At 48.8% G+C, this 26,593-nt stretch overlaps 2 protein-coding genes across 8 annotated transcripts in view; one reads left to right on the top strand and one right to left on the bottom strand.

Annotated features, from left to right (window-relative positions):
• The window catches only part of LOC149372257 (diuretic hormone class 2-like), a 221,422-nt gene extending 204,489 nt beyond the window's left edge, over positions 1-16,933 (top strand). For both annotated transcript variants that reach the window (XM_089566684.1, XM_089566683.1), the window contains 3 exons: positions 12,625-12,708; positions 14,754-14,834; positions 15,930-16,933. In XM_089566684.1, coding sequence (XP_089422810.1) covers positions 12,626-12,708; positions 14,754-14,834; positions 15,930-16,074 — 309 coding nt within the window. In that variant the 5' untranslated portion in view covers position 12,625 and the 3' untranslated portion in view covers positions 16,075-16,933. The remainder of the gene's footprint in view (positions 1-12,624; positions 12,709-14,753; positions 14,835-15,929) is intronic.
• Positions 16,934-17,574: 641 nt separating this feature from the next.
• The window catches only part of LOC149372256 (uncharacterized), a 49,242-nt gene continuing 40,223 nt past the window's right edge, over positions 17,575-26,593 (bottom strand). For 2 of the 6 annotated variants that reach the window (XM_089566676.1, XM_089566677.1), the window contains exons 10-14: positions 24,109-24,162; positions 23,883-23,939; positions 23,358-23,456; positions 20,010-20,055; positions 17,575-18,321 (exon numbers count right to left, since the gene is read on the bottom strand). In XM_089566676.1, coding sequence (XP_089422802.1) covers positions 18,171-18,321; positions 20,010-20,055; positions 23,358-23,456; positions 23,883-23,939; positions 24,109-24,162 — 407 coding nt within the window. In that variant the 3' untranslated portion in view covers positions 17,575-18,170. Of the gene's footprint in view, positions 18,322-20,009; positions 20,056-20,896; positions 20,947-23,357; positions 23,457-23,882; positions 23,940-24,108; positions 24,163-26,593 lie in introns of those variants that run through there. The other 4 variants (XM_089566678.1, XM_089566679.1, XM_089566680.1 and 1 more) reach the window with 4 other exon arrangements.

Here is a 26,593-nt window from a genome sequence, read left to right as displayed (position 1 = left end):
CATGCGATGTGACTCAGAAGGCTACAAAATCACATTCCGTGATCAGACCCGTTCTTCGGTTCAGCGTGCCGTGCGAAAATAGCGAAACGTCCCCTCCAGACAACGGGGGTATTAAGCGCTCCCTTGGGATGCCGGCCCATTGGTGACCCTTAATTGCGGCCGCCAAATAGTTTGAGCGACCCTTAATCTCGGATTCGCGCCGCTCATGAGGTCCACCTCACGCTGTGTGTACGCGTGCCTTCAATTCAATCTCGTGCGTTGTGCCTATTGAGAGGACGGCTCATAGCGTAACGAGACAGAGAAGGGAGCTGGCAGTGGGGAGGAGGTGGAGGAGGAGGAAGAGAACAAACGCAAACCAAAGATGTTTGAAAGGAAAAGGAGGAGAGAAAGAGTAGAGGACTTCGCGTCGCTCTGCACCCGAACACGGCGGATTAAGACGCCACAACAAGGGCCCGCTGAACCAGTAGTGTGTAGGCGCTGGGATGAGGGAGGCAGAAAGGGTGCTGTGCCCAGCGAGGAACCGATCCCGCTCTTCCGCATCTCTGCTGATTGCCACCGCTCACTGGGGAAGCACGTGGAGGAATTGAGGGGATGCGAAGGGGGGCGAGTTGTGACGTCGGACGCGCCGGCTCTTCCCGATTGGCGGAGACCGCGACGAGGGGCCGTCGGCTCCGCAGTTAAAAACGACGGGGCGCGCGCTTCCCGAATGTGCCACTGCGCTCCACGCAGCGAAGAGACCGGAATTTTAGCGAGCACCACCGCCCCGGCAGCCCTCCTGCACGAGCGAACAGCGGATTCTGCATCATGTGAGTTCGTGTCTAGCTGTATGCTGATCTGTACTGCTACTACGCTATCTCTCCTTAGCCTATCGCTCCTTTGCAGAGAATTATCTCTACTGAGCATATTATAGTTTCGAAGGGAACGATAAAGTTTCCCTGCCGATTTTGTCACGTAGTACCCGACAGCTGAAGAACCTGTAACTTCTGAGCTAATGACAACTACAAAGAGATGCACGGTTAGCCTCTGCTAGCTTAGCTCAGCTTCGGATCGAAGGATAAGAGTTCTGAATCCTGTCAGTCTTTGTTCCGTACAGTTACCCTGCGTCTACCGAGCGTGTGGTAGTCTCGGAAAAATGAAGTGACGCTGTAAAGCGCTTGTCGTAGCTTTGGACAGAAGAATAGCCAGAAAATAGAGTGCATGTCGTAGTTCGAACAAAAAGGCAGCCTGTTTTTTAATCAATTTGTAGCAATCCAAAAAGAAATGTAGCGTAGCTTACCTAGTGCGCAGGGAAAGATCATACCTGCTCGCTGCGAACATGAACTGCGTGAACGTGTGTGTGAAATGAAAGGCGAAAACCTCGCTGCCGGCACCGCAGCTGCCTAGAAAACAGCTGCCTAGAAAACCCCCGGCACGTGATTTATCCGACAACGTGGGAAGATATGGGGAGACGTAGGGAAAAGGTAGGGAGCAGAGAGAGATAGACGTGTCGAGATCACCACCATAAAAGCATAATTGGACGGGAAAGAGTTAAAGAATGTAATTTTTTCACCCATTGTAAGATTTCACTACAGCAATCAATATGTCCGCAAACCGTTCCCCATTGGGTATCTGGCAGACTGAACTGCTGGATGCCAGCGACGGAAACTTTAAAAGAAAGATTTTGCTACGCACAGTGCCTTACAATTTGCCAATATTCAAAATTTTTGTGCAAGAATTTTGGACATCTTGTACCAGACGCTGGACAACTACACTGCGTGTGGCAGTTTAATATAGCCAAACAAGTCCTTATTGTATGTGCGCTTCATATAAAACGGTTTAAGCGGTTGATATACGAATCAGCAGTCATGCTGGTTCCTTGGTGTACTATTTCACGGTAAAATTAGAGATGAGCACACACCATGCAAAAGGATGCGGTATAAGAAGAGTGGGGTTCAACGAACCGAAGCGCCAAAGAAAAGAGCTCGGGATTAATTTCAACCACTTGCGTTTCTTTACCGTGCACTGACACCGCACAGCGCACGGGCGTTTCTGAATGCGGCAGCCGCGGCCGGAATTCGATCTCGCTACCTTGGGTTTGACAACCGATCACCATAGCCAACGAGTCACTGCGGCGTGCCGAGGGAAAATGGAGAACGCCTTCTGAAAGCAGCTGCTCCCTCTAAATTGCAATACATTGTCACTTAACTTATCAAGGGTGGTTCGCTTAGCGAGTTTTACAACGGCTGATATTGGGATACATATGGTTATGTACGCAAGCGACATGACAGCAGCATCGCGTTTAAAGGAGAAGCGCGTGGCTGTGTGTATACCCACGTGTTTTACGGCCACGTGACGGCAAGCAGCTTCACTGTGCCTTAAAACAACTGTCTTACCATTTCACAGCGTGCCACGCTTTCTACGCGTCACTTCAAAGGATCGGGGGCAATGTGTAGTTGATCCCAAAATTCGCCCATTGGCTGGAGGGGATTGACGTCACCAGACCGGAAGTGACGTCACTTCTGGCAAAGGCATAAACAGCTTCTATTGCTTCCGCACTGCCAACACACAAAGTAATTAGGTGTCCCTGGGAATTATGTACGTGACGTAGCATTTGGAGTCGCAGTTCGCCTGACCTGAAGCATAGTTCCGTTCAAAAATACTTTAGAACGCTTCTCGCACATGGAGGTCTTTTCGAGTTCAGTTTTGGGAAGTATTAAGCGAAAAAGCATGAGACTTTAAACAAATTAATTTGTCAGTGCAAATCACTACACCGAGCATATAGAGGAAATATTTAGGGGAGGGTGCACAGGTGAACCAAGCAAGTGCAGAAGCTAACTCTAAGACATTATACAGACTTCGCTTGTCCACTAAAATGAAAAGTTTGAGCTTCCGAATGCGCATTAACAGCACCAATTTGATGAGTTTTGTGCTACTGGCGGCCCTAAAAGCCCCGAAACGTTACGCTGAGAACGAAATGGCGAAACCGGCTGTTTCAAAATGGCGAACGGGAACGGATCGCCTGTACCGACAGCGGGGAGCATTTCAAACAGCTCAGGCGACAGCTAAGAATTCAGGCAAGCTTTCATTCTCCAGTTTCTTTAAAGCTGTGCAGCTAAATTATCCGCAAACCACAGCGGAAGCATCCATATACTCTTCTTAGCCTGGCTTAACACAGAAATGCAGGCACACTATACGCTAAGAACGAAATGCGAACTTCTCAGAAGCAGTGCGCGTCAGCGGAATGCAACGTTGGTTCCGCCGTTGCCTCGAATGTCTGCCTCCGCGTCCCAAAACGATACTGATCATGAAAGAGAGACAAGGCTCTATACAAACACTCTAAACACAAATACGCCTATATGGGAGCAAAAAGGGAGTAAGATATATAGCACACTTCCTTTTCTAAAAAAGAATGCGCTATAGGACAGATTACTCCTTGTAAACTCCTTTCTATTTAGAGTGTACAGGGTCCTTCAAAATATGTGCGAACACGGCGAAGCGTGCCCGCGCTCCGCGGAGCGTCAGCGCATCCGGCGTGGTCGCGCATCGAAACAATGTGGCGCATGCGCACAGCAGACTGGAGGCGGTGCTTCGTGTCGTCTGCTACAGCAAAGCAAGCACGGCGCGCTTCCGTGCTGTAGCAGACGACACGAAGCACCGCCTCCAGTCTGCTGTGCGCATGCGCCACATTGTTTCGATGCGCGACCACGCCGGATGCGCTGACGCTCCGCGGAGCGCGGGCACGCTTCGCCGTGTTTGCACATATTTTGAAGGACCCTGTACATCCCTGAGTACACACAAAACTCTCAGGGACAGTATTTAACCATTCCTCGCTATAACTGCACAATGCGGTACGCTAGTTTTTGACATCAATCTGATTTTTAGTCAATAATTTCCGTAATAGAAGGATTCAGTGGCTCAGTAATTAGAGCGCTCGGCTACTGAGCCGTACTACCCGGGTTCAATCCAGGTCGCGGCGGTCGCGTTTCAATGAAGGCGAACCGCAAAAGGCGCCCCTGTGCTGCTCGTTGTCAGTGCACGTTAAAGAACTCCGGGTGCTATGAAACCACAGCCCTTCACTAAGGCGTCCCTCATAGCCCATGTGTCACTTCAGGACGTTAAACCTTACAATTTATAATCTACAATTTGCATTATCAGCGCAGCGGGTTGCAGTAAGCCTCGGCTACTGTATTATCAATCAATCAATCAATCTAGTTTATTTCGACATTAATGGCGTTGACGACCGCAGACAAAAATCCTCAAAATGGGCTTGACCCTGTCCGCGGCCCCGTGTACATGGCAACATGCCGCAAGCATACATAACTGTAGCACACACACATGATAAGATAGGCTCGTATTACACATCCTACAAAACATTCAGCATTAAGTAAATGCCAGAAAATGTGAGCAGGTGACTTAAACATTTTTTCCCCATAATTAGTTCACAAGCGCTGCATTGCCCATTGCTAAAATTGCTGAATATTACGTGTGTATATTTTTGGAGATAAATTTCCGACATTGTGAAGAGCACTGTTATTTTGCGTAATTCATTGCGAAGTCAGTGTCCCCTCACCCACAGCGTAAAAGCAATGCGAAGATTAAGCGCTGTTCTTCACGGGGAAGGTTCCTGGGCTTCGTATACGTTCGCGCTCGGCTGCCCCAACGGCAGTCGCGTGCAGCCTGCCAATGCCCAAGTTTCAAAGGAAATGAGCGCCAGTAAGCTCCGTCCACGTTGCGAACGGCCGATGAGGGCATGCCGATATACGATAGCTCCGGAAACGTGGTATCATAGGTGATTTGTGATGTGCAAGCTATAGGCGATTACCCGCGTCCAACGATGTTGCGCATATTGTTCACGGGAGACTGTGCACACAAGGGTTAATGGTGCTGCAGTAGTGAACAAGTAGGGAGCCAAGGCCTAGTCAGGCCTACCGCCTTTTGCTTTGGCTTCCCCTTTCATTTTTGGAAGAAAATAAACACCAAACCAAACCAAACAACGCAGATCCCTAGAAAGATTTCGCGCTTGCGGTAGACAGAAAGTTCAAAGGGAACGCCATGCGTACTGCTTTTTGAAAGTTCTAGGTCCCTTGAGGCGTGACCACAACTGCAACTCAACCGTGGGGTGGAACGCCCATACTCTTCACACAGTGAGAAATCTGCGCTAAGCTTACTAAGCACCGGCAGCGGAAGCCGAGCCCCCTGCTCCTCGCCTGCTCCAGTCGCAAACAAAGCGGCGCGGCCCGCCATATTGAAAGCAAAAGAGCACGCACAGAAATAGAGGCAGCGTGGTATCGATTGTTCGCAACCACTGCCTTCTAAAAGGCGAATGATAAGCCGCACGGAGTGCAGTTAGGTGCATGGTGAAGACCTATACATCAAAAGCAAGGGCGGATCCAGCTCATTCCCGGAAACCAAAAACAGTGAAAGTGCTAAAAGTGCCGCTGCAGCTCCAAAGCTTCCTCAACAAGGTAGTCTTGAGAACAGAGAAAAAGGGCTATCGTCACGGGGGTTAGAACTACCGCAAGGCTAGCACCGCTTTTCTTTAAAAGCTCAGCTTTGCCGCCGTAGATTATATTCTTTATATAGGCTTATACGCAAGTTCACATAAAGGAACACTAGTTGCAACTGCATCTAATTTCGTTCTCAGTAAACATCGATTTCATGGCTATTTATGGGTATGTTGATGTTTGTCCGGGAGGAAAAGGCGCATTTAATGACAAAAAAATTGGATCTAAAAATCCCCCCTCCCCCCCCCGATTTAAATTCTTAGCGTGAAGACCGAAAATGACTCCGTGAACCCCGTTTCGATGTAAATGGCAGTGTAGCTTCAGGGATCCGCGACGAAAAAACTTTTTTGACGCGTGGCAATTTGAGGAAACGGCCCGTGGTGGTGGCACATTAATATCTTTTTTTTACGTTCTTTTAGCTTTGAAAGTAAGCCTTTGCAGCCAAAGTAGCGTCTTTGTCATTACAACACGCTAGTCTGTCGATACAGCCCAACTTTAATTTGTCTTCAATTTGTCGGTTCGTCCGTCTTCTTTGTGACTGTTTGCACTGAAGGCTGGTGAGCTTGTCAGTGCGCCTCAACATATTTGAACGAGTAGGCTACTTATAACGAGGGCGATAGCGGTAAAAAAAAAGAGAAGAAAATAATCATTTGAAGGGAACTGTCAAGGTGAATACATGGGCGCTGTTCATTCATTCGCCTTCTGGAGAGTGTTGCACCTGCAATGTTGCACTTCGTAATGCCATAGTTCTGCAAATCTGACGGATATATAATTATTTCCTGATCTTACAAATCAAAGCTGGTTTTTGCCTTACTACACTATGTCATTACGTGCCATCGTTATTGGCTCAGAAAACGAAAACGTATTACAGAGAGTATCAATTACGCCTTTCGCTAAAATTAAAGGCTAATGATCATAGCATTTAGCTCCCACCACCGCCTTCAGTCAAAGGCTACGGCATCAGAGAAGAGCTTGTTTCCAAGCGGTTTGTTTTATATTTACGACCCTTTTTATCGCGCTTTGCAGCATAAAAAAAAAAGTTAATGGGTTTCTATATTTGTACACTCTAGTAACCGCAACAGGATAAAAGCGACCTCTAACCTTTAACGGTCTAATCAAGAAAGTAATCGGCTCAGCGCGTAGTCGTCTGCACAGCAGATGACACAAACCGCAAATCGTCCAATTCCGTAAGAAGCTACATGTACATAGCGAATTTCGGTCAGTGAACTGTGTACCCGGATAAAAAAAACAACAAAGGACGAGAATGCCGGCGACTCCCACAAACATTGATATTTTCCTGCATGTCCATATATAAAGAAATTAGGGCAAGACATCACGAATGACGTCGCGAAAGTTTGTGACGGAGACGTCTTACATCTGTACAGCGTTGCCATTTCGAACAAGAACGACATAAAGAAATGAAACAAAGACAGTTAGCGTTCGCTTGCCTTCTGGAAGTCCGAGTGTGGCGTCAGACGCCAGCATCGATCGGCTGCTGTCATTGGCGGCAGCTGTTTGCCGGAGCTTTCATAAGCGCTATCAAGAGCAGCATTAAATCTGTAGCCATAATATGTCCCCAGCCTCATCGGAGCATCAGCCGATTGTCTTGCTTTGTCTGGATAAACGACTTTTGTGTACTTCCCACGCGAAAACTCGCAGTGAATAAGTATATAGGCTCGATGAAGACCCTTCTGCTAAGAGTATACTGATACTCTGATTTCGTCTGTATTAATTCGTTCGGTTACGATGTAGCCGTTAAAGTTTTACGGACACGATTTCTCCGTCTCTTGTCCGCAATATTTTTTTCTCTCTCTTGGCTTTGTTGCCAACTACACTAAGTGAACACGAAAAGGTTCCCCAGCAGATCGTCAGGAAGTGCACGATGACGCGATAAGGGTGTTAGTAGTGGAGACCTGTTTCGTAACTCTCTGAGCGCGTGAACACTTCCGAAATTGCTCTACACTATGTGGGAAGACACCACTCTTACCGCGCTTTACGAGGCAATCACTTAAGAAACAGTCAGCTGAAATGGACATTCGGCTTTTATGGGCATCATACATATATACGACGTTGAAGCTGGCGGGAGGCGTTGTGGGGGAAGCACTCTATTCGTTATAATCACGTTACTGGACTGCTGAGTTCGACTGCGACGCGTATAGCTTAGAGTGCAGGCAAAATGCGGCCGCTAAATGGGGCTGTTCGGTCAGAGGTGGACGTGACTCCCGCAGTTAACGGCTTGCTCTTCTAAAGGACACGAGCAGCTATCCAAGACACCCACTACACATACATCCACTTCAACCGCAAGAGCACACAAGACATCCCGCAAACACCTTGTAGTGAGGAAAAACGAAAGTTGAAAAGAAGCTGCGATAAACGCCACCCCTTACTCCTCTAATCTCCCTAAAAAAAAAGAACAAAAAGCCTTTTGGCCTTCTTAATCATATTCTTAAAGAAGAAAATGCAACAGGATTTGGAATTTTGTTCGCCCCCGAATATTCAAAAGGGCAGCCCCAAATTTTGGAAGTAGGCCCACCTCAGTAAATGGAATAAGGTGCATTAGTGGGGATAAGTGGGCGGGTTAAATGGATTATCGGTGATTAGTGGATGAATTAAGGTTGAAGAGTTGGTTGGGTTATTACAAACCCATTATCACAATCCGATGGAAGGTACTCGAAAAATTTAGTCCTCGGATTTGCGAATTTGGCGGCGCAGATGACATCACAACCCTCTCGACCAATCAGTAAATTTCGTTACGGAGAAACCTGGTGGTTTTTGCACGATGAAAACCTAAATGTCATCGCATAGAAAGAACATGTGTAACGTGGGCAAGACGGGTGCATGCACCCAGGTTAGCATTAGGCCTATTCATTAGTATTCTGATAATGCAAACATTGTGGCGTTCCCGCCTACTCTGATCGTGCACAAAGACGCCTTCATGCGCGTTAAAAAAATAAAGACAGAGACAAAGAAGTATACGCGACGCTCGTAGTGGGGCAAGCTAGCGATCTTCGAGAACGCAACCCTGAAACGTCGTGCAAGGCGGTCAGCGAGCAACGAACGACCTCCGAGCTTTCTCCTTTCGCTGTAGTGCATGCGGTGGCGCGTATTTGTTGCAATGCCGTCCAAGCAGCGTTGTTGCGGGCGGCCGCTACCTCGACCCACAGGCGGAAAGGACGCCCTTGCCGGCTAATTGTTGTTGTTTACCTCCAGGGGGCGGGCCCGAGCGCGCTAAGCGCGGAAATATCCCGCGCCGAAAGTCACGGGCCTTGTGCCGTCCGCCGCCAAGGTCCAGGTCATCGCAAACAATCTAAGCGCGTTGCGCTTTGCAGGGTTAGCTGCAAAGCGGATTAGCTTACTAGCGGAGCAGATTTATTGTTTTCCAGGAACGGTTCACGCTCCGTCAGATAAGGAGGTTAAAAAGGTGCCCTTTACAGCGTTCCGACGTTTCCTTTTATCTTCTGGTGTGCATGAGAAGGAAGTTACCTTGCTCCACAATCAGCTCGCCCAAAACGAAAACTAGGGCAGGCTGGTAAGAGTGCACGACGTATGACACTTTAGTTTGCCGTTGCCGCGTTGCGCTTCCTTTGCGCACTTGCCAGATTCTGATTGCGCATGCGTATCATGCGCGCCAAATGGAACGTTATCAAAATGTGATAACGGTATGCAAAGATGGCTCTAATTGGTCCTGCAAGTGGTTTACCAACCGAGCCCGGAAAATCAACCTTATAGCCGTGTATCAGGAGGACGTTGATAATGCTTAGACAAAACACGTTGGTAAATGCAGCATATTGCACGAAGCGATATTGACGTAAATGCATAGCCAGGACAGCAGCTTGGGCATGTTGGTTATCCATTTGTGACGGAACAGCGCAAAACACCGGGACAAGAGACAAGCGCTGACTTACAACTGGTTTTTATTTCAGAAATAAAAACCAGTTGTAAGTCAGCGCTTGTCTCTTGTCCCGGTGTTTTGCGCTGTTCCGTCACAAAGTAAATGCATAGCCGGGCTCCTTCTCACGAGTTCGCTACTGTGGACTGATACGCCGCGCCGTGAGGTGTTTCCGATAGCTTTGTTGCAATGTGTAATTTTCGAGGGAAAAAAAAAATAAAGCAGTCTATTCACTGCCCGTATGATCAAAGCTGTCGCCGGGCCCTTATAAAAGTGGTCTGCAGATTTCTTGTAGACTCTATTGCATTTCTATAGACATTTCCTTTTGTCCATTCATAGTCTATAGACTGTCTCTAGACAAAAGTATACTAAAAGTGTATGGCCACAATTCTATACATTACCTATAGACTGTCTACAGAGTTAGCATTGCCTATAAACTAGACTATAGTATTTGCCAATAGAAAGTCTACAGACTTCAGAGACAGAAGTCTATGGACAGTCTATAGATAGTGTAAAGAAATTTTTGTAAGGGGGCCTTCTGTAGAACTCTCAGCGCTCCAAAGGTCTAGACTGCTCTAGAAAGTCTAGAGACCTCGCCGAGGCTTAGGAACGCCGGGGAGTCCTCATGACTTGGACAACGCAGTCTAACGACAGCTCCCATCCGACGTAAAGTGGTCGCTTTACTTTCGGCGAAAATGTCAACCCGCCCCACCAGTCTGCCATGCCTACAGCACGAAGAAATCGGCCGAGCATGTAAAAGACGAAAGAAAAGTTTGCTATTTAATATTACGACATCTCTAGATTGTGGCAACCGCACAGCGGCCTCGACATTACAGCGCAGAACCAACAACGATATGCAAAGTCACGCAAATAGCTACCTGATAATAAAATGAGGTGTTTCTAGCACTATAAAGCAGGCATGCGTTCATATGAGTTTTTTTTTTGTTTCCAAATCAGCCAGATCCAGACAAGGAAATAACGCGACGGCACCATGGCGCCTAGAAAACCTGCGCACACATCTTAGTTTAAATAAATGATGAACCAGATCGTGCTGATGTACAGTCTTTGTCAAACGTAACCAGGCTGCATGGTTTTGCTTCTCGGTCGTTTATTTAAACTATTATGCCAGCCCTCAAGCTCTAAATCTCTGTATGGTAAGGAGAACCCCTGTCCTCACCTTCAAAAAACTTTTCGGCCTTAGGGAAAGCTGTAAAGGCTCTACTATACAAATGAGAAGCAAACCATGCAGCCTGGTTACTTTTGACAAAAACTGCACGAATCAAAATGAGGCAAATCCACTCGAGAGAGTGGATTTACCTCAGTTTGCGCCTCATAGTTCGCGCCTCATAGTTTGCGCCTCAAAGATCGTAATTTTCGAGCGTGGTTTTATTAATACCTTCCTCAGCACTACTTTCTCGTTGAGTGCGACGGACATGGAAGAGATCGGAGGAATGTCTGAACCAAGAAGACGACGATAACGATGGGATCGTTAGCCCCGCCGCCTATGAAGCCAGAATCCGCTTATGCGATACCGAACGCTAAAGCATTTATTTGGGCTAGTTGAAACCGTATTTCTCAGTTGGTTTTTACTAGCGAAATAGCAGACGCAGACAGGTTCGAAACGACGAAACTAGCCGTTGTCCTGTCGTTTCGCGTCCTGTACATGCCTACCATTTCGCTACTAATCATTAATTTGGAATGTTAGAGTGAAGTAGAATATATTCTCGTACAGTCCAGCTAATTTAATTTTCGGCAGCAGAAGTGTGAATGAACACAAGAAAAGAAAAAGCTGTCAAACCACAGCTTGCGCCAGAAGCCTACTATTCGCATTCAGTTGCGTGCGTTGGAGAAGCACAGCAGAACCTAGGCCTGAATGTACGCAATGAATGTTCTAAATTATTTTTCTGCAGAATACAGAGCGTAATCATTTTAAGCATCATTTTCACAAACACAGCTTGAAATAGAAGTGTAAAAATATTTTTTTCTGAACAAAACTGAATCAGATCCTGAATTTCAAGAGCTAGATCCAAATTTGACATGCGATATCGACCAAATTAATTTCACAAATTTTCATTACATGCTGCTGGGGAGTTGCTCCAAGTAACATGCATTGAATACCAACAACACCGTGGAACGCACTATGGTTTGAGCAGATAGGAAACCTTCGCATATTTCTCAGCTCTTATTTAGGCAGATTTGGCTCATCTCGAAAAAAAAAAACATATATATTTGTGTTTGATACTCTTCCCTTCAGCTGAGGTAGCGCTAACTGAAATAGCGCTAACATATCTAGACGGAAACAACTTCCTGCAAGAGCAACACTCTTATAACACATCAGCCGCAGGCCGAGTGGACACTTTAGTTCGCCTGAGATATTTATATACTTGCGGAGTTGGTCGAAAAAAAATCACGAAAACTGAAAGCAGCATGCATTATTAAACCTTCGTTAGGTGCCGGCTCCGCCAATTCCAGACGACGCGTTCCAGCAACCTGCTTACGAGCGAAATCATCACTGTTGTTTTCGCTCGGAATGCAGGCCGGCTTGGTACTTTGTTCCGGAGAGACGGGACAGAATCTCTCCCCCCACAATGCCAGAAAAAAAAAGGAAAGCGTCCCTACAAGGGAAGTACACACACGACTGTTATCATGCTCGAGCTCCCTTCGAGATGATTCGGGTGCATGGTGTGTAATGATGCTGCTTCCAAGGCACCGACGCTAGGTTGTAGTCATTAAATGTGTAGGGAGTGCTGGCAGCTACAAACGGCCACAGAATCTCTGCGGAAGGGTATATTGTAAGTCATTTGTGGCCCTAAAATGCGTTACGCTAGATGTCATTTACACCTGAATAGTTGAATGCCATTCACAGCGCTACCTAACTGCGAGCAGAATAGCACACAGCAAGACAGAACTAGCAGCAAATGTCGCACATTTAACACGAGGCGACGCTCTGGAAGCAGAGCTAAATTGCATGCAGAAAATAGTCGAGCCAAACTATGTAACGATCAAGGAACAGGACGCATAATGCAGTGAATCTAAAATTCATAGAAAAACCTTTTAGGCGGCTCCTACGCGCGTCCTCAGAGAAAAATATAGTAAGTTTTTTTTGCGGTTACCTCTCTACGCTCGGTGCGACAAACACCGGACGCCGGGTTTTCGTTCACATAACCGTTCTAATCCTGCCGCATTACAAAACTGGAAATTTCATATGTACGACCAGCATGCTTATTTTCTTCTTCCCCTCTCTCCCACCAGAATGCAGCTCGGTCTACACGGAACAACATGGATCCTAATCCTCGCCCTCACAGCCATCGCAGCCTCTTCTCCAGCTCGATCCAGGTATGCCCTCCTACCAGGAGACCAACACTGCGCGAAAGACAAGATTTACGTACCGATTTACGCATTGAGAATGGCGTACGTGTTCATAAAAGTCTGCTTCCCCGATCCGTTATCACATGGCTCAATGCGTTTCATTTCTATCGACGCATTCTCCTTTCATGGCGATGCAAGTGGGAAGCGTTTACGTGGAATTAGGATTTCGCACCAGCCCATTCAAACATGAAATTCGCACCGGGAAAGCTGTCATTATAGCTGCTTCTGTCATATATTTGGCGCATGGCCTAAACGGTCGAAGCAGCGTAAAGGCGTTGGTGCTGAAACTTCAGGGGACATACCACACTGTACGAGTATTTTACGCCCGCCGCAAACTTTTGCTCTACCTGTGTCAGATTTTTGCGAAAAGCTCGCCACGCTTGCTTCAGTAAGTTGGCCACAAGCATGGACAGGCTAACGTGTCTGTGAATAGGCCGTATAAAGCATGCCCACACCGTTGGCGCGTTACCGTTGAGCCCGGGAGGAATGGCATTAGTCTCGGCGGAACTGAGCACGCTACGCCCGTAACGCTCAGACGTGTAATGTCCGTGGCCTTCCTAAGTGATTAAATCAGCGCGTCGGAACAGCACGCCGCCGCGTCAAGATACTGAATACTGACTCTCTAATATTAAACTTCACCAGAAGCGCCATGCCAACCATATCGCTGAGACACTGCAGTGAAAATTTCAGGCCACAGACATTTTCAAGATATTTTTCGTATCGCCTGCGGTCTATTCTGAACACGTGTCTCAGGAAAAAGCTTTCAATAACATAACAAAAAATTGACGATGATTACGTTACTTCATAATGCGAAATTTGAGCGCAGCTCATCAGCTGTTTCAGCTTTTCGATAGATTGAGGCAAAGAATTCGAGCAAGGCATGCATGTACAATTACAGACAACTTATTTTTCACACATATGTTCCTTCTTGAAGAAACATTTCACTACAGTTTATGACTGTCATGAAGGAAGCTTTGTGGTCGGAGAAATAGATGGATGTATGCTCGACTTGCTGCACCAATGCCTGGTTCTACATTGCGCGGCGAAGAGATAGCAGCGACTGACTGATGCCGCTGATAGCGAGTCAAGTGAACCTGGCTCTGCGTTTCGGCTTGGGATGCACGCACCGTGATCCGGTGACGCGGAGCCGGCGCTTCGGCAAGCGGGTAACACCGCGCGCTATCGCGGAGGAAGAGGGCGGGGGGGGGGGTTCGACTTGGGCAGGAGCGCTCGCAGCTAGAGCAGCGCGCTGCACCGGCTGCAGAGCTGGTTACGAGGGACAACGGCGACGCCCCGAAACGCAGGAACGGGCGCCAAAGAGCTGCGCTCTAAAACGAAATGATCGGCCAGTCGACAAGACTTCACTTTGCTCCAACAGCAGGTGATACGCTCAGAGTGTCCCCCCCCCCCCCCCCCCTCGCTTCCGTCGGTTTCTCCTTTACCATTGAATACGCAGCGCATCCTCTAACGAGGAGGCGATGGTCTATGTGATGCGTGTCTTCTAGTCTTACGGTGCTAAAGAAACGGGTCTGGTGCCAGAGTGTGCTCGCAAGAGGTTAACACCTACAAGACAAAAGAAAAAAAAAACATGTATGAGTAGGCTCCGGCGGTCAACCCTATAGGGTTGGTTCCCTCGGCATCAGTCCCCTTCGAAACCCACAGCTGCGAGCCGCTGCGCAGGGCTTGCAGTATTCAGCCCTCGTGTTTCCTCGACCACAACGCGGCCGAAACTGCGCCACGATCATCCTGTTCTATCTCACTCTTCCACCACTACTCCTCATATAGCACATGGGGTACTTGAGGTATAGATAAGCAATTTACAAGCATCGCCATCCAATCTACTCCTACTTCACCGTTATACAGAGCGAATTATTCTGTTCCTCGCGTTTTCGGTAAAACACGCGCAGAAGCCCGTCACAGTTGACGCGCAAGGTCACATATTCTGCCCGCGCTCCCGCAGAGGTCCTGGCGCCATCACTCAAAAATTGCATATTCTTGTTCCAACGTTCCAGGCCCAAGAGGGACGTGTATTACGACTCTTCGCTTGACCCCGGCGAAGAGTATCTGCTCAGCCTGCTTCGAAACCGCATCAGGTGAGACGCACGCAAGGGCACGATTTGCGCGTATCCAACTAGCAACTTATATCTATGACATCACGTAAAGCTGGCGGGTCGGAACACGGCCCATGGCTGGCAACAGTGACGCCTCTAGATGCTGTCTGTTGTGTTGAGTTTTATAGGTCATAAAAAATGAGGCGAGGCTGCCATACAGCAAACATGTAGAGATTAGGCCATCGCTAAACGCCTACTCCAACGTCAAACGGGTCATTTCACGAGATAATTTGCAAAAGAAAAATAAAACAACCAAGCTGCAAGCCTCGTGAATCACGTGTCTGATGGGAGAAATACGGCTTCGCACATCCTAAAAAAATCCGGCAGGACTCTCTGCAACGACGCACTTCGCTGCCCTCCAACTAGAGAACGCGTACAAAAGCCTGGAATTAAACCGGCTGTCTCTTATTACGGATGTTCTAACTACCGACTACCACTACGGAACAGTGCCCTTTATGCTGCGCTGACGAATCCAAGCAAAGTGTTCGACGAATAACAGATTCATGCGATGTAATGGTGTGAGGGACAACAGAGAGATTCATTTCCAAGATTCGTTCGTCTCACTGCCGACCACCTTCTCATAATCATTGGACAATGTCAAACGGTGTCAGGACTTTCACATTCTTCTTAACTTTGTCGTAGGTCTTAACGTTCGGGGCACCTATATTCGCAACATGTAGTACTATGTACACCACATTAACCCCCCGCCGCGGCGGTTTAATTTCTTTGGGGGAGAAATTCTAGGGGCCAGTATATTGTGCGATGTCAGTGCACGTTAAAGAACCCCAGGTGGTCGAAATTTCCAGAGCCCTCCACTACGGCGTCTCTCATAGCCTTAGTCGCTTTGGGACGTTAAACCCCATAAACCAGCCAACCATTAGTTATGCTGCACCCCATTATGACAGAGGCGGGTGTACGAGTGAGGCAAAGACGGTGGGATGACTGTCACATTCTACGGCATTGCGCATATCACCTGTAAACACTGTAAACATGATGACATTGACTTAATTTTTCTCTCTCTCTCTCTCTTCCCCCCCTACCATCCCCCTCTTCTGCCCCCCGCCCATCGGCGCACAGCCACCCTTCTCTCCTGGAGCAGCAAAAGAGGGCGGGCGGTCTGCTGGACTTCGGCGTGTCGCGAGGCGCGTCCGGAGCCGAAGCCGCCAAGGCCCGCCTCGGACTGAAGCTGGCCCACGACCCCTATGGACCGGGAAAGCGCTGAGCATCGCCAACACCGAAGGGACCACCGACGGAGACCAGATGATAACCTGCACGCACTCGATGCATCGACATCACACACTGACACACACACACACTCACACCACGGCATGATGGCAGGGAATACAGAGACCCACTAACGCTTCTTCTCGGTTATGCCGATTCTGTTAGCAGTGCGCGCCACTAGATAGCCGGCGAAAGGAAAGAGGCGCTGCGCTACTACTGCGGCTACATAGCTTATGCTAAGGCGCATCTAGTCAGCAGTACGTTGCTACTCCTGTGTCCTTGTACTGGCATGGATTGTTCCATATCCGTCAGCAGGCGACCTCGTTGCTTTCCAGCAGCGTGACCTGCGATTGTGCGAGCTAGCGGCCACATTATAAAGACTGTACATACTGTGAACAATTTATCCGTCATGTAGCCGCGACCAGGACTGTTACTAGAGCCGTGCCTCGTGCAGACACGTTTTTTTTTGTTTTAATATGCTATTAAATTAAAACATCTCGTTGGAGCGTAAACTTCGTAGAAATACCTTACGTGTCGTAGAGGTTTGCTGCTGCTTTTTGCAGCTGTGTTACGTATGTACACGGCAATAACAACAGTCACCGCTGTCTTAGCAGCTAGTGACAGCGATAAGTTCTACCCTTTCCTATTTAACACTATTCTGCCAGACACCTGTGCTCGGCGGTGCGATCTATACGAGCTCAGCGCTGTGGGCATCTGATTAGCGTCGCATTACCTTGGTTTGAATGGTGTCTTGGGCATGGCGTACTGTTTTGCTGGAACACAATGTACATGGACAAAGTACCGACATGGGATGCAACGTGTAATTTATTTGTACACAATAAAACAACTGAGCCTAATATGCTGTTTTCCTCTCACTGCTTGATTCAAGGCCAAAAAGTCCAGCAGCTCCAAAACGCGAGCTCCACATTCAGCTGCATGCGGAAATCGAGCGTGAACCAATCGGGAGGGAGTGACTCGTGCTCTTAAGCCACAAAACTAAAGAGAACAGCAACATCCACTGAAGACGAGAAAGTTTTCCTCGGCAGTATCAGCAGTAATACTCAGAAATAGACTGAACTAAGTACAGCCATCCACTGTGAAATGCTTATCACCATAGATAAAAGAAAAACAAACAAATCACAAATATTAGAGATAGGTGCACTTCATGCGTGCTTCTATGTGCGTATAGCGTGAGCCTAATAGACGACACAACGTTTAGAAGAGCAAGGAACACATCAGACTGGTTTGCTCTATCATAACAGAGCTTGCACACATACACGCACACAAAAAATGAACATCCGAGTGCCATGCCATACAGAGCGAGTAGAACGCCAACTTATACCATCGAACACCAACTCATACCGTATACCAACAAACTCGCTGGGAAGCCAGATCAAACACAACTTGCGGTTGGTCCACAACTTTGACATCTTCTACTTGGGATCTGAATTGAAACATTTTCTTTTCAGTTCCCTCCCTCCCCCCCTCCCTCCCTCCCCCCACCGGACGCTGTCTCACCCGTTACCTTAACAACACTGCTGTTGAGGCTGACAACAGCAGTAGCAACAACAAAAAAAAAGCATTCAAAATGCATGCACCTGACCAGGAAAGCTTGCTGCAAACCCGTCGGCACAGGGTGTGTTTATATATACACGTGATAAACGTACAAAATATACAAAATAGACTCTTATCATACACAAAACCGGCCTCAGTGCAAGGACTTTACTATCAGGGGAAGTGAACGCATTAGGCTCACTACAAATTCTGGTTTTTCGAGTTCGAGAAAGATTTGTGCGCTTGCTTTAAAAGTGCGTTTGTGGACACTCTGACAATAGTGTCTTGAGCAAATCTACTGTATATGGCACTGACATTTACAGTCGCAACTGGAAAGCGGCGCAGAGTTCTCACCGCGTGCGGGCGACCGCGCAACGACGCAGCACTGGGGCGACACCGCACTAGGGCAACGCAGCACTAGGCAAGAGAGCAGTGGCCTGACACTGGCCGCCAAATCACGCCAAATTCGCGACTCCGAGCGGCGCCGCACTGCGCTCAGGTCGAGGAGTTTGGCCCCAGGTTCAACTCTACCGCCAGTGGTCACGGCAAGCCAGTCGCGTCGTCCAGGTCACTCAGCAGATCAGCGTCGATGTCAGCGTCGTATGACGTCGCTGTGACTACGTCATCGTCGTCGAGGAAATCGTCCAGGCGCCTGACCACGTCGCTAATTCCCAACTCCGCATCCGGAGTGCTGGAACGGAGATAACAGCAAATAAGGAGGCGGGAAACGTGCGCGAAAACTCGCACAGGTGGACATCAAGTCGAGTGTTATCGCGCTGCCCATGTTGGGGACACTCCGCAGCGAGGCCGCCAGAAAGGCAATCGCTTCGTTGAGCGCAGCTAGGAGCAAGCGTGTTTGAGATGCCCAGAGTTAAAGCTCCTTTTTTTTTTACCTCTCTCTGGAATCTGGAATGAAAACCTTCGGGCACGCATTTCGCTATGAGCAAGATCACACAAAGTTCTGGAGTGAAAGTATAATGCGAAAGGCGCAAAAACCACTCGATTCTGCATCGACAATGTAATTCAATAAGCTATTAGGCTACGACAACCGTGATGTCAGCACATGCGCGGCGTGTCGAGCGACGCATCCTCACGGGGTCGACTGTGTATACGTACTTCGGCCGCTCGGAATCAGTTTAGTGCGCCGGGAGAGTCGGAATTCACAGCACCGCAGAGCTAAGCAGAATTGCGTTCTCACTAACCTAACAACTCTTATCACTGATTTCTGACTGAAGCGCTTAACTCTCAAATTTAAAAGTGTACTGTGTACATGATTTTATGCAACCAGCTTATAGCTAAGGTGGTTCGTCACAAAGAAAAACCGCGCAAACTGCACAAGGACACAGACAGGGAACACGAGGATGAGCGCCTTTCTGCATCACTGTAAGTTTGCGATATTTTCCGTCGAGATGAACACTCGAGATGTGTTCTTCAAGATGGTTCAATTGTTTTCTGACTTCCGCCTCAGCTGCATGCAAAAGAAACAGATTACTGGAAGTCTTTACTGCAATACTCGGTATAGTCCCAAGAGCGAATTAATTACATAAGCTGTTTTAAAAGGTGTTAAAAATTGGCAGCGGTTTATCTCTGGTTAAACTTGGGAGATTGCGAAAGCAACGAGGAGAGAGAGAGAGAGAGGCGATGGAGAGCGGCGGCGGCGGCCCCGGCACGCTAGCTATGCGCCGCTACTGCGCATGCGCAACTGGCGAGCGCGGCGGCGGCGCGCCAGCTGTGCGCCGTGTGAAGTCACTGCTCCTCGCGCATGCGCAGTATGGCCTTTCGTCAGCTCCGCGAAATGGCTCGGCGACTCGCGTAAAGTTGCTTTCGCAACAAAAGCTAGTTAAAATGCTGGCAAAGCATGACAGAGCTCCCAAAGATTACACTTTGACACATTCGCAACTGGCTCGGTTACAGAGCGAGCAAGACAATACATAATCAGAGATAGAAAAGGAAAGTTTGGTTTGGTTTTGTGGGGTTTAACGTCCCAAAGCGACTAAGGCTATGAGAGACGCCGTAGTGAAGGGCTCCGGAAATTTCGACCACCTGGGGTTCTTTAACGTGCACTGACATCGCACAGCACACGGGCCTCTAGAATTTCTCCTCCAAAGAAATTCTAGCCGCCGCGGCCGGGATCGAACCCGCGTCTTTTGGGCCAGCAGCCGAGCACCATAGCCACTGAGCCACCGCAGCGGCTGAGAAAAGGAAATGTAGAGTAGCCCCGACGTAATACGCACGTACTTACCTACGGTCTTGACGCGTACTGGCAAAACAGTGGACAATGAATGCATTCCGCGTTTGTAATCGCATGCCTACCACCACGACTTCTCCGGCGCAACGCTAGAAACTAAACTAGGCCTCAAGCAGTCGCGAGTGACTTACCTGGAGCTCACGGCCGTCTCCTGTTCCAGAGCCGCACGTTTCGTCACTGCGAGGTGGCAAAAGGAGAGCAATGCTGAGTACCTAAAACGTCGTAACGATGCTTAATGTCGCGCATTTTCGACGCCGCAGAGGCAGCACTGTCTTACAACGGTCGTGTACGGCTGCGAATATAGCGCTGTAACCGTTACTTAAAAGCTAACCTTTGCTTCAAACTTTATTTGTGCGTCGTTTTTCAAAGGCGAACTGAGCAGAGAGGATAGACAGCCTGTAATGAAAACTGAATGTCAGCCAGGCTACCAGCCACGCGCGCTGTTTCAGATTAAGTGTGTGGAGAGTGCGCGAATATAGTTTATCTCTCCAAATCAGACTTATGCTGACTGTTGCTATCAAAAACCTCCACCAAAAAAAAAAAAAAGAAAAGAAAAAGGCAGCACCTCCACATGTGCAGGCGTAAGCAACAGTTACAAGCTTTCATCATTCTTCCCAGCATGCCTAGAAGGAAGGACTCGTTCTCGATTTCTCTTTTTTTTTTTGCAAAGATTTATTTGTTAAAAGAAACGCGCACGCGGTTTCACAAGCTTTCGAACCTCTGCCGCCGCTTACTTCAACCTCCCGTTTGCCATGCAGCGAGGCCGATGAGGAATTTCAGACACGCGATCCGATCGGTCGGCTAAGTACACAAGCCCTTTCCACTAAGCACACGTTAGACATGTTCGCATAAATGTGAGCGTAAGGCGTGCGTCAGCACTAGGCCCCTGCTGTACAAATGACGATTTCAGAATGCAAGAGCTACGACCACCTGCCCCTTCATGGAGGTAATTGGAGAGACATCAACGTAACCACCGCTCCTCACATTCATGCGTACCTCTGCCAATCCACTGTCGCTGTGTCTTCCGCGCCTTTTACTTTGCGTTGGGCGTGCACGACTGCGCCAGGCCTCCGCGAAAAATAACAAACAAACATTTTTTACCAGAAAGACAACACAGATTCTCAACCCTACGCAACATCTGTATCCAGTTGTGAGCCAGTGACTCCACTGCTTACGGCACACAGCGGCAGAAAACCACACTGAAAAACTAAATGGACGATTACGATATTCCTCGGTAATGTGAATTTGCAGCGCAGCTGCTGCGAGTTACTGAGGCAAAGAATTTGAGAGAGTCATGCATGAATATAGTCACAGACAACTGTTCCCCCCCCCCCCCCCCCCCACACATACCCATTCTTCGACTAACACTCCTTTCCAGCACTCCGCTCCAAGCGCGCAGCGCGTTTCGTAGCAGCCGCCGCAAACGGAGCAAGCCCCCACTTCCATCATACCCTCCGCCTTCCACGGAAACCACGCGCCTGAGCTCACTCTGCCGGTTACTACGACGGCCTACAACCCCGACGCTCAACCCAAGGAATGGACGCTTAACAGCTGCGCTGTAAAGGGGTGTGCTCATCATAGATAGCGAGTAGAAAACCGCAACAGGGCGACCGTCAAAAGGCTCAGTGCGCAGGCGCACTGTTTGTGGCAACGAACACGACGCCCTCAGCACGTCACCAACGCGCTTAGATTTGTGAAAGCTTTCTATCAGTCTAACCACATTGTAGATAACACTAGTGAGGTTTGCAGCTCAGCGTGCTTGAGCTACGCACAGCAGCGGATTGCGGAGTAGCACTGTCCTAAATGTAAGCGCCAAAAATCTTAGATGATTCACAGTGCTGGGGAAAATAAGAGAAAAACTTCTTTCGCGCAGCTCCTTAAGCTGCACCTCCCAACGATTTCCCGAAAGCATTCGCAATCGCTAACACAAAAAGACCGTCATCGTCACACAAGATAATTACATTGCAGAACTAAAGCCTTTGCAGGTAGTCTGAATTACCTTTGTTTTGCCCGACCAAGCCACACTTTCCCCCAAAACTTTTCAACCACATCGACCTAGCAGAGCCTCTGCCACCCTACTTTTCACTTACCTTGGAGCTCACTCTGTAACTCTTACGACACCGCCGATAGCATGCACTGCGCGTTACATAGCCTACAAACGGTCGTTTGATTTGATTTGGTTGCTCGGTATTCGTGGGGCGGCTGGGTCTAACGGCTCTCAGAAGGCCTGACAAAGGCCCCAGCCCCCCTGTATAAAGTCCAGCAACAGTTTGCCATCTGCCGTGTGTTTTGCAGACATTGAAAAAAAAAAGTAACCTTAAATTTAAAATCCCTTGATCTCGGTTAGGATATCATCAACTGGCATTTGCACTTTAATCTACGCTACTCGCTACCTGTATCCCAACGTTACAGACATCGTTACTATCACTAACGCGCGCCACATAGTCCATGGTCTCATTTTAAGCCTCTTCGTCGTGGGGACCTTGCCCCTCTCGTCCCTTGTGGTTGGCGTCCCCGCGATGCACCCTTCCTAGCCTAGTTAGTTACCTTAACTAACACGGCAGGGCGCCAGCGTCGCAGCGCCACGAGCGCCACAGCAGATGTGATTGCTGCGAGCAGGCGCGCGGTGGAGACGAGCTCTCTTGTCGGCTGGGAAATTTGGCGCGCATGGACTGTTCGGCGCGACGCCCCGCTCTCAGCCTGCGGGGCGAGGCCGTGGGGGAGGACGTTCTCCCGCATCTCGTCCCGTCCGGCCGTGGAGTATCTGCCCTGCCCTGGCATGGGCGAATGTTCGCTCGTAACCGTGCTGGTGAGCCGGACGTCCTCGATTCCTTAGCGTATTTTGTTGCTAGCAGGCGTTATTGTTGTTGTAGCAATAAATGCCTGTTTGTATCAGCCAGAATGTCGTTACTCTGTTCCCTCCGAGCAAGGCCCGTCGTGGTCGGCGTGCGCTCGGTAGCGAATACGATCACGGGGTGGTGTCTGGCGGTTTTTAATTGTATCGGCCGTGGTAAAGCGGGAAGAGCGTATTTATCTCCCCAATTACAACCCCACATCGTCAACCTCCAGGTTTCGGTCTCGTTCTTAGAAGGATCCGTTAACAATATACCACGTTCAGCCACAGAGGTCCCACAGAAAGGGTAGGAAGTTTGGAGATCCATGCTACTCGGATTCCCTGCTTTAAGACCTCATAAACTTCCCCGCCTCCCTTTCAACCATTTATACACGCATACAACGTACGCTGCCCATTAAGCAGTTAAATCGTATCCAGAACGGTAATTCTGCTCATTAGTTTTCAACTTTGCGAAATCCTTTATTAGGTAAACGCGAAATGTAGCCCCCCTCACTCCTCCCACAAGTTAAAGGAAAACGGAGTATGCGACTGACGTGGTATATATGCGGCACGCGATCCGTTTCTTCAAGAACGGTGCACCAGGCGTGCAGCCAGAGGCAACCGCCCAGACTGGTCGGCAACGCACCTGCTAGTGTCGCCCGACGAGGTCTGCTGGGATGGTTGCCGATGGTGACCGTCCTCGTGGATTCCTTGAAACTGGGCCGCTTGATACGAACGCGGGGCACTGGGGGAGAGGACAGCGCAGTCAGTCACAACGGTACCAATCGATTGATATATCAATCAGTCACCTATTACCCCAACCGAACAAACGAGCAAAGTGGCGTAACCTTCCTCTCTCTACAAAGTTATAGCTGGTCTTTTGTACGAACAGCTCAAATGTGCAGCAGAAAGTATACAGAAAGCAGCCTCGAGTTTTACACATCAAGCAGATTACTTCGAGAATCATGAGTCATGAAACTATCGCGGCTCTCGACAGCTTTCCTACGGCTTCACAGCTCGTAAAAATTTGTTAAGGTTCGAGGCGAGAATCCGGGACCACCGAGTGGGATCACTGGATACGCAGCTAGCGCACAGCAAGGCGAGACAGAATCAGTCGCAAATGAAAAGTGGAGCAATATAAGATGGTTGTACCGGAAGTCGGGTCACTAACCTGGTTTCTCCTCACCGAGCTTGCCGTGCTTCTGTTTTAGAAGCTCAGCGTCGTCTGCTGAAAAGAAGAAAAAGGCATTTGTCAAGGCAATATACTTTCCATTTCATAATTCGGATAAGAAACGTGAGCGTCAGAGAGAGTAGAAAACTGTGGCTACCTGTTGCAGGAGTGCAGAAACACGCGATGCAAAAGGGAAGATCGCGGCAGATTACAATCCTACACTCACCAGATTCCTGTTTCCTCTTCCTAGCCAGTTTTTCCCGCAGGTCCCCTATTTCATCTGAAGTGCAAAAAAAAAAAGGGAAACAAAGAAGCGCCATTAATGCAGTATCCAAGCTACTCCTCGCAAGAAGCAAGAAAGGCGGGACCCTTCCTGCTTTCAAAAAATTATATGGATTCTTCTTTCCATCTACTTTCTTGGCAAAAAAATGGACTGGGTCTGGTGAGTGTAAGTTCGTAAATGACAACGCGATGACACCACGCCAAATTAATGCGTTTCAAGTGGCGCCAGTACCCAAGTGACACGAGCATTTCGAAATCCGTCGAAACAATAGTCGGTCGGCTCAGCGGCCGACTGAGCACTGCTACACAAGCGTGAACTCTCGGACATGGAGCGCTCGCAGCTATGTGCTGAGAAATAAAACGAGAGCAGTATAACCGCCAAAAAATTACTTAGGGAACGCGCCAATTTTGCGCAAATAAAACAATAGGCCGCCGAGGAAACCAGCACCCCAAACACATTACAACATTGGAAATGATATCGAAATACCTGACAAAATCGCTCGCCAGAAAGTGTGCATAAGTGCACTTCGGTGCGCTTCGATCGAGTTTCTTCGGCCTTTTCCGATCGAGTCTTTTCGGTGGCGATCGAGTTTCTTCTTCCAGTTCAATCGCGACTGAGAATCTCGAAAGCCCTCGACTCCATTGCCAATTGAACCTCTCCGTGTGACAAAAACATTTTTACAAATAACAGCATCCAGCTTCACGCCTAGAACTGTCACTTTACTGCACTCATGAAATACGCAGGAGATGAGCTCCTCACCATACAGCTGCTTCTCAACATGCTTTAGCCGGACATATTCAGAATCCGAAAAGCTAAAATATTAACGACCGATCGCACAGTAAATCTCCCTCCCAGAGAGGTGTTTGCTACGTAAGGGTGTACGCAGCTTGTTGTACACATAGCATGCTAATGTTAAGCGCTTGGCGGCAGTCGACAGACATCACAATAGTCTTTTAGCATAGGGAGTACCGCTACCGCTTATCGCGTACCGGGCGTCGCAAGTGCGCATGCGCTGATTAGTTCCCACGCGGTAGGCGTGCGCGCATCCAGCGGGCACTCGGCGGAATTAGGGCGATCTGCGCACGCGCAGTGACGGCGCGCGCGTAGTCGGTGCCACGCCTTGCAAATAGCTCAGCTTTGTAGAGGTGGTGGGGCGGGGGAAGGTGCAAGCGTTACCACTTCACCCATGCTCCCCTTAACTGACATGCTGTTTACGCGTTCTTGCACACCATCTGCAGAGCTGTCTGCCGAATCGATACAACGGACCTGGCTGCAGCGATTGGTGCTTGACGGTCCGGTATAGTCGTCTTACCATTTTAACTCTATTTTAGGTGAACACTCACTAGTCCAGAGACAGCTTTAAAACAGCAGAAAGCACCACTAAACGTGTTTGTTTCTTTGTATGTTTGTTTGCAAACCCGCAAGTCGTTACAAGGTACAAGGTACCTTGTGACAAGGTCGTTACAAGGTAGGTCCTACAAGGTCGTTAGGGTGGAGTTCGCCACTGCAGTAATGAGCGCGTTGCTGTGCGCATTTTGTTGTGCTTGCTTTTAGTTATTTTCACTCGGAAATAATTACTGACATGTTTCATATTTCATGCTGTGTGACCCACTCCTGTATGAGCCTGTAAAGGCTCACAGTATCTATAAATAAATATATAATTTCCCGGTTTGTAGCCCAGCGCTGAATGGCGCAGCCCTCGTCGATCGAAACCAAAACGCTAAACACAAAGAGGCCTGCGCGAATGTGTCATGTACGCAGGCCCATCTCAACGCCAACAACAGTAAAAAAAAATGGCAGTGGTTTAGCTCTGGTTAAACCTGGAGGATTGCGAAAGCAACGAGGAGAGAGAGAGAGGCGATGGAGAGCGCGCGGCAGCGGCGGCGGCCCCGGCACGCCAGCTATGCGCCGCTACTGCGCATGCGCAACTGGCGAGCGCGGCGGCGGCATCTCTGAGTCACACGCGCAGCGACGTCGGCGGTGCGCCAGCTGTGCCGTGTGTCGTCACTGCTCCTCGCGCATGCGCAGTATAGCCTTTCGTCAGCTCCGCGAAATGGCTCGGCGACTCGCGTAGTGTTGCTTTCGCAACAAAAAAAAAAATGCATCCAAAATTTATGTACACCTTCCTGCACACAGAAACTGGTAATGACTCGAGCAAGATCGCCGGAGACACATGTTGGCGATGCGAGAAAGTTTACTATCCGTAGGCTGGAAGAACAAATCCGACTTACGCGGAAATCCTTCAGTTACTGAGCTGTGCAAGCGCTCGCCTTTAGCTGCCTATACTTCTCGATTAACGCATTCGGCCTTGAGGAACGAAACGAGCTGACTCGAGAAGCCTCGCGCCGAGCACAGACGCCTTCGGCAAGCCAATGACTTACTAAGCCCGCCAGCGATCGAGCAGAACCGACGACAACAGCAGCAGCGT

Source organism: Amblyomma mixtum, chromosome 1, assembly GCF_055824585.1.
Source record: "Amblyomma mixtum isolate Tamu chromosome 1, ASM5582458v1, whole genome shotgun sequence".
NCBI classification, from domain to species: Eukaryota; Metazoa; Arthropoda; class Arachnida; order Ixodida; family Ixodidae; genus Amblyomma; species Amblyomma mixtum.
This window is presented reverse-complemented; position numbering and strand designations above follow the sequence as displayed.